This window comes from Anastrepha obliqua, chromosome 1, assembly GCF_027943255.1.
Source record: "Anastrepha obliqua isolate idAnaObli1 chromosome 1, idAnaObli1_1.0, whole genome shotgun sequence".
Taxonomy (NCBI): domain Eukaryota; kingdom Metazoa; phylum Arthropoda; class Insecta; order Diptera; family Tephritidae; genus Anastrepha; species Anastrepha obliqua.
The window spans coordinates 69,669,654-69,688,566 of NC_072892.1; the positions used below are offsets into that span (position 1 = coordinate 69,669,654).

The following is an 18,913-nucleotide window of genomic DNA, read 5'->3' on the forward strand; positions in this document are numbered from 1 at the left end:
ATCAACATCGTCCAATTCAGGCACGAAAAAGTCATTAATCATGGCTCTATAGCGCTCTCCATTGACTGTAGCATTATGGTCGGCTTCATTTTTAAAGAAATATGGACCAATGATTCCCTCTGCCCATAGAGCACACCAAACAGTGACTTTTTGAGGATGTAACGGCATCTCAGCAATGGCTTGTGGATTATGTTCACTCCAAATGCGACAATTTTGCTTATTGACATACCCGATCAACCAAAAGTGAGCTTCATCGCTGAACAAAATTTTCTTGTGATGCGTCGCGCGAACCGAACCATTATTTTCGTAATAAATTTGCACGATTTGCAAACGTTGTTCAGGTGTAAGTCTATTCATTATGAAATGGCACACCAAACTGAGCATAAATCAAGTGACAGCTGTCAAAAAGACCATCTACGAAAAAAGTAGTGCCAACTTGAAAACCTAACCTCTAAAGAAAACACCCTTTATTATTCATATCATATTCAAAAAATTAATGCCATAAAATTATCAACCAGATGATAATAAAAAAAAATGCATTCCAACAGTATTTGTGTTTTGTATTATCCTTTTAAGTTCTCTAGTTCTTAAAAAAACACCCGATAGTTGTCAGCTGTTATCAGAGTTTACCCTACTCTTTAGCGTTACTCTCACTCTCTAAGCGAATTTTTGTTCTTTTGGGAGTTTTACTAGTTTTAGTCCGAGAATAAGGGATCGCGTTAGCTTGTGCAAATTTCTATTATATTAAATTATACATCAATTGTACTTGCACTATTATAGCCACCTACGATTCAAACAATACTACGCTTCATAAAAGAAATATTCTAAACGAGCTCTCCAACTGAACTCAGTCAGCCGATGTGAATGATCAACATATGTATGTATGTAGGTAAAAAAGTTGACATAATATTATAATTATGTGCACATTTGAAGCTTTTCTCCTGAACTGGAACCCATTTAATATAAAAGATTATAAATTATGACTTTAATTACGTCACGTACTCATTATTCGCTATCATTATGCACGAGGTATTAGCATTTTTTTTTTTTTTTTTGTTAAACAAATCTCACTTAAAAATTATTTTAAAATACATACATGCATAAAAATGTATCGCGTAGTTTATAACAAATAGTTATTTAAGCCTTAAGACAACAAAATTAGATAACCGTGGCATGTGACACCTCTGTTAAACATAAATTAGCTGCCGGTCGATTTCGTCACACCGTAAAATGCGCTCATCCCAAGTTTTCACCATTCGAAACACCAAAATTCTACCGAACCGAGCAGATAACCATAAACGCATAGTAAGTTTGAAAACAAAAATGCAACTGTCACCAACCTGTCGGTAACGCACACTTTAACCGGTTGCTGCTACCGATCGACGACAGCGATCATAACAACTGCTTAGCGGCTATACAGTGCGTAGAATATGGCGAAAACGTAGAGAGAAGATAAAAAATTAATATTAAAAAAATTATTAATACTAAAAAAAGTTCGGCTTCAATTTAATTCGGCTATAAATAATAGTCCGGGAGCTAGAAGTCATTTTGACTTCATCATTTCATGCCGACTGATTTTAATACTGAAGGCAGACGCCATCCAATGGATGACGAAACCAACCGTCACCTGGCGCAGTAGCGGTGTTTAACAACTCATTTAATACCGGCTGAAATTTGTTTGTGTATTGTTGACATTAAGTAGAATAAAAAAAAAGTCAGCTGCTCCGTAGAGGGACCGTATTATATTTCGGAAATTTGGTCTCAAGCACACCTGAAAGTACCAACTGTCAATGAGCCTTCTGACTATGGCTGGGTAGAAATAAATAACAGATATGAATTCATGTGGTTTTCTGGTACTCAGTTACCAACATCCATTGATCAAATAACTCAATCAGAAGAAGGCAAGAATTTTTTTTTTTAATTTTATTTTTTTTTTAAACATGTATCCTAAATTATTTTTTGTATTTTTAAACAGATGACGATAATGAAGACATGGTGGAAAACAGCTCCGACTGTGACTCTGACAGTGAGTCAGAAAGGGAAGAAAGTGAGATGAGCAGAAGCGAAAATGAAAATGATTAAATTACCAAACATAATTAAATAACTTTTTGTATTAAATCTTAAACATTATTAATTTAAGTACTGAAAAATTATAAATTAGTTGATTTGCTTAACAAAATATTTATTTATTTCTATTCTTAAGAATCGGAAAGTTCCCATAAAAAATTTGATTTAATCGAAACATTGCCATAAAATTATACATTTCAGTTTGCACATTAAATGTAATGTTGAATAACTTCAACGTACGTCATTTCCTCCCGAAAAAAAATGTTTGTGCGGATTGTTGAAATGATCCTGTAAGTAATAAAACAAATCAGCTGGCAGTATGTTGGGGGAAAACTCGTCAGCTGATATATTTACTTTGGCTATAAATGTTTCCGACTAGGACCTACGTTACACCTTCAGGGCATCAGCTGACGCACATTCCACCTACATATAGCCAGCCGACTTATTTATTTATTAAAAACAATGCATAAACTATCATCTGATAAATTTTCATTTGGGAGGAAATCACTGAAAAAATATTTTTTTTTTTTCATATTTGTGCGACCAGCTGACGTATAATCCACCACTTTATAATCAGCTGACAATTTTATTTCTTCAAAATATTAGTCTAACTTTAATTTAATCAATGTTTTAATCGGGAGGAAATGCCTAAAAATATTTTTTTTTTACGTGCGAGGGTGGCTATAACTGCTCAACCCACCCTCGGAGCCGCAGCTGACGCTTACAACGCTTCATAATGCAACTATCTGAGGTAGTTTACGAATTATCGACTGAGAGGAACTTGGTCGTGAAAATCTGTCGCTGGCTTACGGACTATAAGGCGCATGAATAATTTTCAATATCGTTTATTCGATTTTTAATATTTCTTAACTTTGTTCAAGCGAAGAACAGCCCATTTTGTAAATACCTCACCGTAAACTAAATTTCTGCTGTTAACATAAAAAAATACAATCGGGGACTCTTATAGAAATAAACCACATTTCTTAACGTTTGGGTTCATTTTATATTTATTTCAGCAATTCTGAAGTGAAGCTAAATAGTGTATCTGCAGATTACAGAAGCAAAAATGTATTAGAAATATTTTCATAATCCTCTCAATGGTGTTTTATGAAGAAGTGTTACAATTTAGCAATTTACAGACAAGTGATAACCAAAAATATTTTTTTTTTCTTCCTACTTTTTCATTTTGTTTAATGTAGTGCATGAATATATTCTGTACAAGTACTGGAGTGAAAAATATCAAACGAATGAGTGTTTTGAAAATGTTTGAGCCACGTCTACGTACTTAAAACGGCACTTTTTTATATTTTTGCTTTAATTAAATTAGTTTTAGTATGTAATAAGAAGTTTTTATAATTCCACCGAGGTTTGTTTTTTTTTTTTTGGGTGCAATTTAGGTTAGGTTATGCTGGTAGTCGGTCCGTATGACCAACTCACTTAGACCTTACAGGTCATTGTGATACCACTGTGCGACACGGGAACCTTGTTTATTTATTTTCATTAAACCATTTTGAGGCTCTTATGAAGCGCAGGATTGATCTAATCCCCGCGCCAGATAGTTCTGTGAGAGAATTGAAAAATTGTTTACCTAGACAACCTGCTCTGATTTTAGCTAAGGCTGGACAATTGCAAAATAAGTGCTCAACTGTTTCTTCCTCATCTCTACAACTTCTACAATATTCATGGGATAATACTCCCAGTTTCCAGAAATGCCTGCCAAATAGCCAGTGGCCGATGACACAAGCCACGACCTTCGAGAGATCTTCTTTTGAGAGGCTAAGCAATTCCTTTGTCCTTTTCTTGTTTATTTGCGGCCTGGGCGTTACGCATGTATCTTCATCTTCCCATGACCTATTGGCCTCTTGGGTAATGTTGTTTTTTATTATTATTTTACTCGTGGCCAAAAGTATTCCAATGGTACTTTTATCACGGAACAGTTGAAGAGCAGTACCTTTTCTGGCTAGCTCATCAGCTCTACAGTTTCCCTCAATATATGTATCTGTATCCCGGAACCCAAATAAGGCAACCTTGAATACGATTGATCATCATTGATTTAATGGCCGCTTGGCAATCCGAGAATATATTTATAGTCGTTTTCGTTACGGCATGCGTATTTAGGTATGTAGCCACTTCTTTTATGGCTAGAACCTCTGCCTGATAAATGCTGCAGTAGTCTGGTAGTCGAACAGATAGTTCCGGTCCTAATTCTTTCGAAAATACTCCATAGCCAACTTTATCGTCTAGCTTGGAGCCATCTATATAATAATTTAATCCCCCCCTTCTCCATGGCCTTGCTGTCTGCCACTCCCTTCTTGACGGTCTTGAAGAGCTTGTCGAAGGTAAGTCTAGGAATAAAATAGTCTATTTTTGTTTGTGACTGTTCAGAGTGTGCTAAATACAGGCGTGGCCAAACCGCCGTTCTTTCCATAGCGCCATACTTTTGAGTCTAAGCGCCGGGGCGACGGCCACGTTTTTCCCTACGAGATTCAGTGCAGACAAATTGATTAACACTTCTAGCGCTTTTTTTGGGTAGTCTTTAAAGCACCAGAGATGCATAAAAGAGCTGTTCTTTGGACCTTACTCATGATTTTAGCGTAACTCGCCTTTAGAGCAGATGGCCACCATACAAGTATTCCATATAAAGGCTGGTTAAATTTCAAGGGCCGATGTTGAATGTGAACCACACCTAAACGTCAACGACACCGTTGGACTTCTGGGGTTATTTGAAAGAAAAGGTGTACGTCGATAAGCCAGCAACAATTCCAGAGCTAAAGAATGAGATAATTCGGCACATTAACGGCATAGAACCTCAATAATGCCTCAGCGTTATCGAAAATTTGGACCATCGGGTGGAGGTGTGCTGCCAAGGCCGCGGCTGCAATTTGGCCGATATTTTCTTCCATACGTAATTGAGCTATACCAATATTATTATAATATAGAGAAATGACAATAATTTCCTAAAAAAATTCTATTTTATTCAAAATCAACACCGGCCCTTGAAACTTAACCACCCTTTATTAAGATTGGTCTAACTACCGAAGTATATAGCCAATGAGTAACGCGAGGTGTTAACCCCCGTTTAATCCCGACCGCTCTTTTGCAAGTATATAATGCAACGTTCGCCTTTTTTACTCTTTCCTCAATATTAGGTTTCCATGTGAATTTCCTATCTAATATGAGTCCTAAGTACTTGACATTCTCTCTCAAAGGAATCTCCACACCCTTGAAAACCAGCGGGGAGATTATAGGAAGCCTACGTTTCCTTGTGATGAGAATTATTTCAGTTTTTCAGCAATGGGCTAACCCATTTATATTCTTACTCCTGTCTTTATTATTATTTTTGTTATTATTAAGGGGGTCTTCTGGTCTCGAGGCCCTGAAATGAAGGGTTTTTTTGGGGATTGATTGTGACAAATCCTGTGAATATTTAAAAATTTTTTTTTTTTTATTTTAAAGGTACATGTCTTGGCTTTTAAAAAATGGTTTTGACTTTGAAAAAAATTAACACCCGCGACCTTGAAATGGCGCTGAAGACGTCCACCTCCAAACGAAACAGGTCTCCATTTTGGTCACGGTTTTTCCACCTGGGTAATCAGAAAGCAAAAATTAGATATGCGTTGTCTTCAGAGTTGCCCTGGTTAAGTTTTCCCGTGACAGATTTTTTTTTTAAATTTTTTTTCAAAAGTTATGCAACAATTTGCAAAAAAAATTTTTTTTTGCTCATTTTTTGAACTTTAAAAGGTTATAAAAATGGAATGAAAAAAAATTTCAAAAATCGTACACGGGGAAACTTAGCGGTAAGTTTTCCGAACCTTTTAAGACCAAAACCATTGAAATCGGAGTATAACTACTATGAAAAGTGTGACCAAAATGCTTAAAAAACACGATTTTCGGGGAAACGCGTTTAAAGATAAAGTTTATGATAAAACGGCCGGAGGAGGGTACACTTTGGTGCCCAGAAAAATGTGAAAAAATGCGATTTTCAAAAAATCCTTTCTGTGGCGTATTCTCGCATACACATACAACAAAACTATGCAAAAAAAAATCGATTTTTTTTTCGCTGGAGACCAGAAGACCCCCTTAATATGAAAATCGTTTTGGTATAGACTCTCATAAAGGACTCGTTTTTTATCGTTCCCACGACAGTCAGTCATTCCAGCATTCCGTTATTTCAGTATTCTGTGTGATACGAATAAAGTGAGCTCCTGTGTGCAGTTTAAACTTGTTTATTTACATATAATAAATTTGTTTTTTTTTTTCGCTTAGTATAATGTATTTATGAGATGAATGCAAAATTTCTTTGCCAGTTTCCAAAAGCGTCATAATTCTCAAGAACTAAGTTTTTCAATCAATTTATGATAAAAGGTTACGCTTATAAAGAATATTGAATTTTTTCACGAAATGGCTTTTAATTTTTATTTATATTGGAACATTATTCATACAAAAGAGCTTAAACGCGGGTTTATTTAACTTTTGAGACATCCATAGGAGTAATATAATTTTTTCAAATTTTTTTGTAACCAACTATTAACAAAAAACAAGAGTTGGACTTTAAATACCGACCGTGCCGGAAAAAAATAGTATGCCGGCGGAGGGTTAACTCTAAGATACAAATTTAAAAAAATTTAAATTTATTCTCGGTTGCGTAGATTAGTCTCTGAATTTCATCAACTCATCTTCACAAAAAACTGCTGATAAAAAAACATACAAATGTACATACATTATATTAAGAAATGTATACAGAATTTTAAATTTTTTTTCACACAAAGTGTATTTATTTGGTTTTCTTACAAGACTTGATCATTGCTTCAGTGTGGGCGAATGTATGTTGTCATTATTTGCAACAAACTAAATTCAAATTGAACTAATTATAGTATATGAAAACATAAAAGTATTATAAAGTAGTACTGCAAATTCTTACAAAATGAAAGCGTAACTCATATATTTATCTCAGTTCTCTTAGAGTTCCGTATGTGCATATTCAGCATGTGACTCCTTATCCTTTGGTACGATAAACAATCCTTCCGCTGTTGTCCACCGAGAACCGTGTTGCGGACTACTAAAACCGACCACCTCCATTTGCCCCGAAATCGGTCTTCCAAACGATCGTCCAGAAAGACCCAAATAACTGCCTGTATCTAAATGCCGTAATCTAATGTGAGCATCACGCACCCACTCATCGTTGGTGCACACCACTTCCCAATGATCTCCCGTATCGCCTACACCATCTTCCCCATAAGCAGATACCTCCTGTTCTCCAGACAACGGTGAAGAAAAATGATGAGAATGTAAATTCTTTTTGGTTGTCAAATGTTCTAAACGGATAGTATCGCCGCATTGTATAGGTTCGCCACGTTCGCATTGTTTATTTGTTGGAGCCTTTATGACCCAATGACTATTTACGTCTTCTTTCAAATCAACGCCTGTTACCGACTGTTGTCCCGAACCAGACCCATATTTAACATCGTGTGAATGCAGGCGAGAGCCATAATCAGAGTTGAGAAGCTTAATTATTGATCCACAAGTAACAAAATTCGTTTTGGCAGCTAAAATAAAAACGAATATTAGTGATAACAATTCACTGACCGCAGAAAACAACAAACACATAACTAGTGGGCGGACCACCAATCACGGACGACCACATCAAACTTACCTAAAGACGCCGGAAATCTGCAGAGAATCAATGTAAGCATTGAAGTTAGAGGTAAATACACTTTACTCGACTTCATTTTTTCAAACTTTACTAAATTCTTTAAATTTTTTAAGTAAAAGTTCTAAGTTTGTTCGTAACAAAAAATTTACGTTTTCATTGGAATCTGTAAAAATCTTAATTGTCAAAATCGCCGAAAGACACGCAAACAACCGTCAAAAAAGTTTCTTGCGAAAAAATAATCAGCGTGCGCAAACTTATTAGAGGAATACCAGATCGCTAAAAAAAAAAAACAATAAATATTTTAAGGTAAACCTCTTATGCCGTTCTATTTGTACAATTATGGCCGCATGCGAGTTCGACTAAATATGATATCATTTCATTTATCATTTATTAAGTCTATTCTTTCAAAACCTTACAGACTAACAAGAATGATAGAGTACTCAATTCGCTTTAGCAGACTACTACCTCTAGTAATGACTATAGATAAACATCTGATTTCAGCTTAGATAAAAATAGAGATATAGGAATAGCGAAATTAATTGAGACTATTAAAAATTCTATTAATATGATTAAGCGACATAGCAACGGGGTAAAAACTTAAATAATTTCATATAAAGAATTTAACATCCACCGGAAAGAGAAAACGCAAACCCTTTTGAGAAATACTAAAATTTATCTGATGCAGTAGGTCTGAACAATTTATCATACCACAGATAGAGAAAACTCCTAAATCACTGAAAAATGTCGCCAATGCAGCTAATAGGAACAAATGGATTATTTTTGAGTTTACCTTTCAATCTAAATTTACTTAACTATTTATTTATTTAATAAACAATAAATTAATACAACAAGAACATTAACAGAACTTTTATATTAAAATGAGTAGAATAAAAATAAAAAAATGCACATGAATATGACAAACGTAGCCGAATGGTTTGGTGCGCGACTACCAATCGGGAGTACCTAGGTTCGAATCTGCGTGCATGAACATCAAATATTAGAAAACGTTTTTTGAAGTGAAAACTTCTTTAGAATCGTTGGGAGTGATTTGAGAAAAAGTGAAACGAAAAAAGCGACACTCTTGGCTACGAATATTACATATACACGTAGCGACGAACTAAATAACTTTTAGGCCAGCGCCGACAGCATGGCGCGATAGCCGAGCGACTAGCAATGTGAGCTTCCGATCCAAAATCCTTGGTTCGAATCACAAGAAAAAAATTTTTTTTATACAGTTATTTTATTTTATTTTATGATATGTTTATGAGGAGCTTTTTTTCATGGCAGAGTAGATCGGGTAGATTTAAAGAAAATTAAAAGGGAATCCAAGTGTGGTACAATGGACTCAATTAATGTCAGAGTGCTGCACTAAAAAAAAATGTAATTATATTTAGGTTCAATAAGATCAACCCGGCGAGACAATTTTTTAAAGATAATTTTTCATAAGCTAAAGCGTCTTATCCAACATAAGCTTTGATAAATTCAAATATTATATTTCACATCCTAGTAACCAAAACCTCCTGCTAGGGATATGGTCATATTTCGATGGTTAAAAATTAGCGCAAATTTAATCATCCAATTTTGCTTTTGATAAACTTTTTATTAAATAAAAAAGATCAGTTTGAGTGGTGGAAATCTTTTTTTATCTTTACGCGTTTCATTGCTTGTTCGCAGCTGCCTAACGAGTAACGTGATTAAATACTACAAAAATTTTGAGAGCAGATGAGGGTCCAATCGATGGCAGATTATTGGCCATATAAGCTGTATGGCAAGTTTAAACAGCTATGTTTTGTCTTAAAACCAGACTGGAATGAAGATTGCAAACTAAATTTATTAATGTGCGAAGATTGTTCAGGCAGTGAAGATTCAAAAAGCTGAGAGAGAGCGGGTAAGATAACTTGACTTGAACTGAATGAGTTAATTGAACTGTAAACTTGTTAGAGCCAGCGTTTCATAAGGCAATGGCACACAACTCATTATGTTGCTTAATAGTCCCCAGACCACTGCAAAATTATTCATGTTATATATGTATATTTGATAAAATCAGACAAACAAAAGAACGCGCACAGTTTAGCTGGATAAATAAATTTATATTTAGATAGCCAATCGACCCTGAAAGCATTACAATCACCTAATATTAACTCGAAGACAGTAAAAGAATGTATCTACATTTTGACAGAACTATCAAAGTACTTCACAATAAACCTGATCTGGGTGCCGGGTCACAGCGGCATAGCAAGCAACTGCAAAGCAGATGAACTAGCGAGATTGGGTACCACATTACCGATCCAACTAGCAACTTTGTAGATGCTTAGAAACTTGTAGGATGCTTATAAACAAGCACACTATCACAGCTGCCAACGGGCTATGGACTCAGTCCCTGACCTGCCCAACAAGTAGAATGGAACATGGGCAACAACTAGAAGGGAAAAGTGGAAATATTTCACTTACTTGGGGCTCTCATTAGTTTCATCGTAACAGCTGGCACGGGCCTGAGTTTACGTCGGTGAATGCTGGTACCATGACAACCATTACGTCAAAAGCGAGATATTATCTTCATTGAAACATCCATGTCCTATTCCTATTCCATTCAGACGTTAACGTCAGAAAATAAAGCAAACTCATATGTATTGTAATTTTTACAGGAAATGAAAACCTTCAAAGCGATATCATGTAAAGTGAAAAAACATTGTAATCTCTTATGATTTGTGATAAACAACAGAGTTTTCAGAGAAAGAGAAACATAATTTTTAAACGCACATATAGAAAAATTTGACTTGACCTTCTTAAAAAACGGTACATTTGGTTCAGTCTGCTTTACAGCATCTGAAAGGACTAGTCAGTTCTTCCACGACAGTTGGTTCTTCGTAACCGGAACAATCCGGAAATATATCCGGCCAAGAATTGTCGCTTCAGCTGCATTCCCCGTATTTGTATGGGGAATGTTTATGCTGCTACAACCGCACCAACGAGTTTTAGTTCTTTGATAGTAAAATTATTAAGGCAAAATATATTTTCTTTCTTAACAAATAATGAGTGGCATCCTCCAACCACAACAAAATTTCAAGTCCATCTTTCTGAACATGCTCATATCAACAGCTGGTAGTTGACAGAAAAGGAAAACATTAAAAAGTGATTAAATTTTCGTTTTGTGTGTCGACGATATTTTGTTAGAATACTAGCAATTGGTTATTTAATTTAACCAAAAATGGCAAGACGAAATCAATCGACTTACAGTGCGCCATTATTGGGTATAATTTGCATATCGTTTGGCGTTTTGGTGAGTCGAATAATTTTCACTAGTAGAGTCACAAAAGTTTAGTTGGATTTTGTTTATAGTTGGTCAAGGCTGACGTACCAGCACAAAGTAATATCACCAAACTAAGCCCGACTGGAAACAATAATGTTGCCTCAACAAATAATCTGTTGAGCAGTACTGCAGCAACACATTTAGTAAATCCATTTGCACCAGCAACAAACTCAACACCTAAGTGGTATGATAAGTGACATTCAATACGTCGTCCTCTCGATACTAATTACGTTTTTTTTTTTTGCTGCATTTAGTGTTTGCGATGGAGCTTTAGTGCCAAGACTCAGCGAGAACGGAAAAGTTTTAGAAATATGCCCAGAATGTAAATGTCAGCATGAAGCTCGCAATACAACACTTATTAAGGTAATTTCATACATATAGAGTCTTTATATCAGAGTGAACCACATCTTGAAAACATAAATAAAATATTTCAGTTATGAACAACTTTCCCAGGTAAATAATACTAATATCTTTAACAGGTCGTTGTCATTATTGTGATTTGGATTATATCAATATTGGTGATATATATGCTATTCCTCATATGTTTGGATCCCTTGCTGAACAAACGTGTTAAGGCGAATTATCAGGAACACACAAACGAAGATGTAGATATCAAATACTCCAACGTACAATATAGTCTCTTAGTAGATGACAATAAAGACTCCGATTGATTTTATTTTAGTTTAAGTTTTCGTTTTCATATTATTCTAATGCTGACGTACATATTTCAGTTATATTCTTTTGTACTTGTTATTTTTTATTTGAATTACTATTAACCATAGATGTTAAATAATGATTAGATAATGCTAATGATTGCTAATTAGCCTTCTTTTGTGAAATTCTCTAATTCATTAAACAATTAGAATTAGTTCAACTAATTCCCATTAGATAATTCAAATTTTTATTCCAATGGTAAAACTAATTGCAATTAGTTGCCATTGGCAAAAAAAATTGGTTTACCTTTACAATTAGAAATCTAATTGACTTCTGCTAATGCAATTAGATATTCAATTAGTTAATTCTAATTCGAGCTAATTAAATATCTAATTGCATTAGCAGAAGTCAATTAGATTTCTAATTGTAAAGGTAAACCAATTTTTTTTGCTAATGGCAACTAATTGCAATTAGTTTTACCATTGGAATAAAAATTTCAATTATCTAATGGGAATTAGTTGAACTCATTCTAATTGTTTGATGAATTAGAGAATATAAACCAATTGCATCAATTGCTAATTCTAATTGGAATTTAACATGTTTGCTATTAACACACTAACTACTCACACATACATTTCTAATTTTTGTTTCCATAAGAGTTAACTCCTTTTCTAATCGAGTATTCGTAAAAAACACTAGCCCAAAATGACACTACTACTTTTTTAAACTCTATAGTTTTGAAATTTCTAACACGCTATCCTTATTTTTCTTTACAATTATTAGGACGACGCAAGCGCCACTTCCCCACCATTGCCAACTGGCATGGGAAACCAAGAATTGAATTCGCGCGCCAATGTATTGAATCGTGTTGGTCATCAGACGGACAAATGGAAGAGACAAGTACGCGAACAGCGTCGTCACATTTATGACCGACGTACAATGTTGAATTAAATTTTTTACATATGTGGAGAATCCGCGTATATTTTCTTTAATATTTTTGAATTTAATATTTTAATCAAGACATTAAAACTGTAATGTATATATACATATTTACATATGTCACCACTATCATTAGCTATTCAACCATTCGCGCAGTGGCGACGATCTCATACCGGAAAGTACTTGCTTAGAAAATCTTTTTTTGTTTGTGTAAGTAAACTTTATATAAACCGATGTATTCCAACTAATCGTTTCAAAATTACGCATATGCCTGCATACTTACGAATATACAAATATACACATACATTTGGAAAAATAAAGGCTTTTGGCGATAATGTTAGTAGAGCTCCTACGAGTTATTATTGAAAATGCCAGAGTAGGTGACAAACCCCGATTTCTTATTTATGGCACGGTACTGCGCAGTTAGTTTTATGAAAGTCAATAGAATGATTACCATTTTATTTGCTTATATTGAAATTCAACAAAATAGTTAGTTATTCTGTACTCCGTACATTACAGATGCCATTTGTGCAATACTTTGTAAATCACAATCGATGAGCAAAAGGAAAACATTTTTTTAAATATTATTCCTATACCGTTAAAAGCAATTTCCGCACGAATCAAATCAACCATGGAATGAGCTGCTGTTGTTGCTGAATGGATAATGCTTGGACGAATACAAACTGTTCCAGTCACGTAGAATCGGCAGTCATGGGAACGGTATATAAGTAAGGCTTAATTTTGTAATTGTTAACTAATCCTTCTGAAACTAACTTTTAACATCTCGGCAATTAAATCAAACTAATTCGTAACACTTGCTGGAATACTTCATCGCTGTTACTGTTGTTGAAGTCCAACCGATTTTTTCAATTTAAGGGAATCGTATTGTACTCAGATCTTTCCAGTTGTCATTGTAGCAGCCCTAATTAAATCAATGGGATTTGTAAACGCTGTAAGGTACGGTGCACTAGACAAAAAACAAACCTAGTCATTCCAGTAACGTTGAACCGGCTGCCATGCGAATATCAGCCATTGTATTCATCTGCCAGCCGCTGCCATTGAAGTCATCTAACGATATGCCCAGGAAACGTACTTCTTCGGCCAATATGTAATGCAGTGACTTGTATCATGCAGGGCTACTGTGGTGCAACAGTTTAAACTTTACCCTTAATAGTAGGGAATGTGAGTGACATTCCTTCGCCTTATATTTAAGAATTCGGGTCCTTCCGGCGACATTGCAGTGACTGAGGTGGGAACGCGCAGATTCTTTAATGGGTTGCATAGATCTGTCCTAAATAACGGACAGAGACTATCCACATATTCTAAATTTATTAAATGTAGTCGACTTTTTATTTTTTCAATAAAACAATACCATTGTAGTCCAAACACTTCAAAAAATATATTTTTAATTATATTTTTGCTTTATTTAAAAATTATAGACTTGTATTTAATAACCATTAATCATAGTAGCCAGTTCCCAATTTTGGCTAACTTCGAAAGGACCTTGTACAATTGTACCTTGAGCGGTGGAAACAGCCACTGAATATTTAGATATAGCACGGCAATCACGATAGTACAAAACTTCCATACACTTGCGTAACTATCAAACAGATTTTAATCATTTTTTTATTACGATATGTTAAATTATAATTAAGAAACTTTACTTACCACTTGCGAGGCCTCACTTTGCGAGAGCACCTCCCCATTTGAGATTTGTTCACGTACTAATGGCAACGCGAAATGTTTGCCAAAGCCAGTAGCTACTACATTATCTTCATAAGCACGCCCGCGCAGATCCACATGACCTAAGAATGGCTCACCATCTTGCATGCCACCAACAACCATTTCTAGCCACAGTGGATTGAAGCGGCTGCGGCGATTGTAGAGCACGCGAGTTAACCAGTTATACAAGGACTTAGGTTTCATATCAATGTCATCCTGGTAGCACATGTCTTCAACCATCTTTTGATCTATGCTTCGTTTCAGACTTTGAAAATCTGCAAAATCACCACCGGCACCTATGATTGTTTTTTCATTGATCTTGAAAACGCGTTGTACATCCTGGTAACGTGCTAAAGAGCCATAAGAGATGAGGTTGTCGGCAGCAATCATCACACCACCATCAAACTTAACGCCTATTACGGAAGTACCGGTAGTCATTGGGGATCTAAAAATAAATACATAAATTAGCTTCCAAATTTTTAGTGGCTATATCTGCTAACTTACGACGAGTGCTGGGTACCAGACTGCCCAGCAGCTGAGAAACCGCCGAAGTTTGCCGTGCTTTGGTTAGTTCCGGGAAAGTTGTAGAACTGTCCAGGTACTGGACCATGTTTCCACAACTCTGTTTGAATGAAAGGTTGCTGAGAATACATACTTAACTACTTTTTCCACCAAAATTAAAATTCCAAGCTGAAACAATGAAATGCAAGTTGTGAACGATGACAACCAAATTATTGCTTGTCAGGTGAAGTCTGCTAATAGTTGCCATACCGTTAAAAATTGATCATAAAATAAAAAATAGCCTTACTCAACACTGCTGCTGAAATAGCAGACTGTAGCAGACTAATTATTCCATATTTATACTAGGTAATTATTTAGCACTATATTTAAAAACTAAAGGTACGTTCACATATGCAGTGATTAGCAATAAATCTACAAATCTAATTTACCCGTTCACATATGGAAGATTAGCTGCAAAATTGTCAATCAGTTGTCAAGACTGTTTTTAAAGGTTTTTCTTAATAGATATTGGATTGATGGAATATATTTGGTGTTTTCGGTTCGTTTAATTATTATTAACCAAATTACTTACGTTCGCTATCACGAAATGCTTTATTGATTTCTTAAGTACTTAAGTCGAGATGAAGTACTTTGAAGAAATGAGGGTCGCAGTAGCGCACACCCCAAAATCTAATAATTTCTATGACAGTACACTTTTAAAAATACGCATATTCTCTTATCTAACTAAAACACAATGCGCCAAAACCAGAGGATAAATTGTATATAGTATTTCAAATAATTTTTAAGTAAAACAAATGATCCTCATATGACTTTGCCTATAACATTTTACTAAAAACAGGCATTCTTTTTTACCCAAGCATGGAAACTCTTTGTAAGTTATTTTTGAAATATTAAAGTCTGTTTTTGAATTCCGTAAAAAAGCAAAAAAGTTCAAAAGTGTCAATCAAATTAATATCAACTTAAAACTACACTTGTGCTCGCATAATTGAGTCACATCATCGCTCTACAATGTTCGCAATATTTTTCAAGCAAAAATTCATTAAAACTTTCCGCTTTCTCTAAGGAATCTTTAGAAAATATCTGGGTATATAACTTTATATACCGTTAACTTTTAGATCATTAAAATGCAAGCTTGAAGTTGCTTCAAAATCCGTTGGTTTTTGATCATTTTTGCATAGGATATTAAGAATTTTCTTCCATTTAAAGCACATTTTCGAAAGTTATATATGGGATGTTGAAAATTTTGATATAGTGTTTGAAGCGAAATATCTTCGGTTCATTTTAACATTTTTATAATTTTTTTAATTTAGTATAAAATATACCTAATAAACAAAGTTCATTATTTTGTTCAAAATGATTGGTGCACATTAACATTTTTTCAGTTAAAAAAAAAAGCTGGTTCTAATGCGAACGATAGTGGTTTGCTTACAGAAGCGAAAGATACTGCATTCACAAGAGAAGGAAACCGCTGTCAATTTTATTTATTTATTTACTTTTTTCCTAGTTCACTCCTCTCGGGAGCATAGGGCCTCGACAAGACTCTTCCATCTTACACAGTTCTGTGCTGTTGTCTTTGCACCGTCCCATGAGATGTCGGCATCTGTTAGTTCGCGCGGCATCGACCTTCTCCAAGTTTTTTTTGGTCGACCGCGGCCTCTGCTCCCTTGCGGGTTCCAGTCAAGTGCCATTCTCGTGATGCTATCTGGTGGTTTTCTCAGTGTGGGACCTATCCATCGCCACTTTCTGCGCTTGATTTGCCTAAGAATGGGTTCCTCGATCGTTAATCTCCACAGTGCGTTGTTGTTGTTGTAGCAGCATAAACATTCCCCGTGCATTTACGAGAAATGCTGCTGAAGTGACAGTCCTTGGCCGGATATAAATCCGGGTCGTTTCCGTTACGTAGAACCGACAGTGCGTCGTTGCTGATGGTGTTTGGCCAGAATATTCTGCAGATGATGCGGAAGCATTTGTTGATGAAGGATTGTAATCTCTGTGTAACCGCTGCCTTTACACATGAGCCGAATATTCGTAGTTTAGTGCGCTTGGAGATTTGCGAACTCCCCCATACCGTATGCATTCGCCCGAATTCCGCCCTTGCTTTGTTTAGCCGGCAGTTGGCATCTTCATCTGCTCCACCACCTGCCGTGATGATGCAGCCGGGGTAGCAGAACCTTTCAACGAATGTCAATTTTATACGTACACTCAAATGAATAACAATTTATTTTTATATGTTTGATTTTTTATTATGAATAAATTTGAAGGACGACATCATATCCCCAAAATGTCACCAAAATTATAAGAAAAAAAAAAATATATACATATACAAAATTAAGAAAAATTTTACAATATTTACATAATTAATACTCAAATGGAATGTTGACTTTTAAAATCCCATAAAAACATACGAGCTCGTACATACTGGCATACACAAAAGTAGTATGTAGACATCATATAAACTTAATAAAAGGAATGGATAGAATAATTGAAACAAAACAACAACAATAATAACTTAACTTATGTAGATAGGAAACATGTTGTTTGATTTTTGATTTTCTACTTTTTAAGACACACTCTTCGATTGGAATATTACATCCTGCACATGCATATATACAGTCTTATTTATAATAATTGATCCAGGACCAATTCCACTGCATACATAAAGCTTCTGGTTTCCCTATTAAAATTCTTATAACACTCTCGTTCATCTCTTAATTTTCTATGAAAGGACACGTTTGCGCAGACGGGTCAAGGTTGCCAATATAAGGTAGCATACGATTGCTGTCCCCAATACCTTTGGAAATGTTACTCTGTTGATCATAAATCAAAGTACCTCCGACGGGGTGTGTCGATGTTAATCATCATTTTTGCAGCAGCCACAGCAACAGCAGACAAACGACTTTTTGTTACTTTTCGATGGTTTGTTGTATGTGTGTGGGCCACGCATGAAGACATCAATGAGTTGGCAATGGGAGCTGAAAAAATACGAAAAAAAATATTTGAAATTTGATATTTATTAAATTTTTAACCCAAGTTTTCAGAAAGATTCTGCAAGATTGTTGTAACATGCGACCAAGCCCTTGTTGTCGTTAATGTAATTTAAGGGTAGACCCAAGATGTGACTTGCTTCGACAGGGTCGGACTTAAGGAAAAGGTTTGCTGGGTGAGTAACTTTGTGGACGACAAGTGATTACGACATTACTTAGTTGTTGTTGTCAGTGCGGAGTAGTCACCGGCCGTCTTCGTCTAACTCACCTAATGGTAGACCCAGAAAACTTGCTGTTTCGACAGCATGTGAACAGGTGGTTAGTGTCGTGCGGTGTGCCTTCACATGCTGGACATATATTGGGTAGGTTGGGGTCGATTCTGGATAAATAAAAGTTTAATCTGCTGTAATATCTAAAACGTAATTGGGCCAATTCTCATAGCAGCCGGTTCTACGTTACCGGAATGACTCGGGTTATTCCCGACCAAGGGCTGCCGTCCCAGTTAACTGCAAGCAAGACATACATATATTGAGCATGCTGCTGTCCAATCTGAATTCAATTGCACTTGCTTGTACTATAATGAATAAGATGGTCAAACCTAAATGCAGACAATGGAGCTACTAAATAAACCATGGACAGACGTATTTAGAATTGTAGTAACCATCACTGAACACTGGCCACTAAGAAATCATGCTTTAAGAATATGACTATTGTAGCAGTTAAATCACAACAACAACAGCCACCACCAAAAAAATACAACAAGAAAGTCCTCTTATAACAGCACATTACGCTGTTGTCAGGACAATTGCGAAGAAACTGTTCCCTATTTCCTGAGCGAATGTCAGGCAAGGAACGCTGTTCTTTTTCTATCCTCGACAGAACCAGTTTCTTGAAATTTTTCACCAAGCTTTTAGTTGTCGACGCATTCGGACGATTATTTCCACCAAAAAATTCACGAATTTTGTTCTCAAGGATCGACCATTTTCTAAATAAGTTTCAATAATTTTAACGCGTTGTTCTATCGTGCAAAATTGTACATTTGTCTACTTGAAAAATGTCAAA

General features: G+C 35.4%; 4 protein-coding genes across 6 annotated transcripts in view; 1 reads left to right on the forward strand and 3 right to left on the reverse strand.

The window, feature by feature from the left end:
* Positions 1 to 6,812: 6,812 nt before the first annotated feature.
* On the reverse strand, positions 6,813 to 7,937 carry LOC129248173 (stromal cell-derived factor 2). Its single transcript, XM_054887636.1, has 2 exons — positions 7,721 to 7,937; positions 6,813 to 7,613 (listed from the first exon to the last, which is right to left on the reverse strand). The coding sequence occupies exons 1-2, from the start codon at positions 7,794 to 7,796 to the stop codon at positions 7,027 to 7,029; spliced, it is 663 nt and encodes a 220-aa protein (XP_054743611.1). The 5' UTR covers positions 7,797 to 7,937; the 3' UTR covers positions 6,813 to 7,026.
* Positions 7,938 to 10,832: 2,895 nt separating this feature from the next.
* On the forward strand, positions 10,833 to 12,968 carry LOC129235762 (uncharacterized protein CG1161). The gene is made up of 5 exons (XM_054869790.1): positions 10,833 to 11,000; positions 11,060 to 11,214; positions 11,285 to 11,393; positions 11,510 to 11,635; positions 12,468 to 12,968. Exons 1-5 carry the CDS (start codon positions 10,929 to 10,931, stop codon positions 12,633 to 12,635), a joined length of 630 nt encoding a protein of 209 aa, XP_054725765.1. The 5' UTR covers positions 10,833 to 10,928; the 3' UTR covers positions 12,636 to 12,968.
* Positions 12,969 to 13,997: 1,029 nt separating this feature from the next.
* LOC129244782 (proteasome subunit beta type-4) lies at positions 13,998 to 15,090 on the reverse strand. The gene is made up of 3 exons (XM_054882625.1): positions 14,850 to 15,090; positions 14,292 to 14,790; positions 13,998 to 14,223 (listed from the first exon to the last, which is right to left on the reverse strand). The coding sequence occupies exons 1-3, from the start codon at positions 14,996 to 14,998 to the stop codon at positions 14,071 to 14,073; spliced, it is 801 nt and encodes a 266-aa protein (XP_054738600.1). The 5' UTR covers positions 14,999 to 15,090; the 3' UTR covers positions 13,998 to 14,070.
* A 2,103-nt stretch (positions 15,091 to 17,193) lies between these two features.
* The window catches only part of LOC129244766 (ceramide kinase), a 37,684-nt gene continuing 35,964 nt past the window's right edge, over positions 17,194 to 18,913 (reverse strand). For all 3 annotated transcript variants that reach the window (XM_054882594.1, XM_054882603.1, XM_054882611.1), the window contains exon 5: positions 17,194 to 17,839. In XM_054882594.1, the coding sequence (XP_054738569.1) occupies positions 17,719 to 17,839 (121 nt within the window). In that variant the 3' untranslated portion in view covers positions 17,194 to 17,718. The remainder of the gene's footprint in view (positions 17,840 to 18,913) is intronic.

Coding starts and splice junctions, on each gene's coding strand:
- LOC129235762 (XM_054869790.1), top strand. CDS start 10,929: ATGGCAAGACGAAATCAATCGACTTACAGTGCGCCATTATTGGGTATA. Junction 11,001..11,059: donor GCATATCGTTTGGCGTTTTG/GTGAGTCGAATA, acceptor TTTTGTTTATAG/TTGGTCAAGGCTGACGTACC. Junction 11,215..11,284: donor ACAAACTCAACACCTAAGTG/GTATGATAAGTG, acceptor TGCTGCATTTAG/TGTTTGCGATGGAGCTTTAG.
- LOC129248173 (XM_054887636.1), bottom strand. CDS start 7,796: ATGAAGTCGAGTAAAGTGTATTTACCTCTAACTTCAATGCTTACATTG. Junction 7,614..7,720: donor CAGATTTCCGGCGTCTTTAG/GTAAGTTTGATG, acceptor TTTTTATTTTAG/CTGCCAAAACGAATTTTGTT.
- LOC129244782 (XM_054882625.1), bottom strand. CDS start 14,998: ATGTATTCTCAGCAACCTTTCATTCAAACAGAGTTGTGGAAACATGGT. Junction 14,791..14,849: donor TCTGGTACCCAGCACTCGTC/GTAAGTTAGCAG, acceptor ATTTATTTTTAG/ATCCCCAATGACTACCGGTA. Junction 14,224..14,291: donor AAAGTGAGGCCTCGCAAGTG/GTAAGTAAAGTT, acceptor TCTGTTTGATAG/TTACGCAAGTGTATGGAAGT.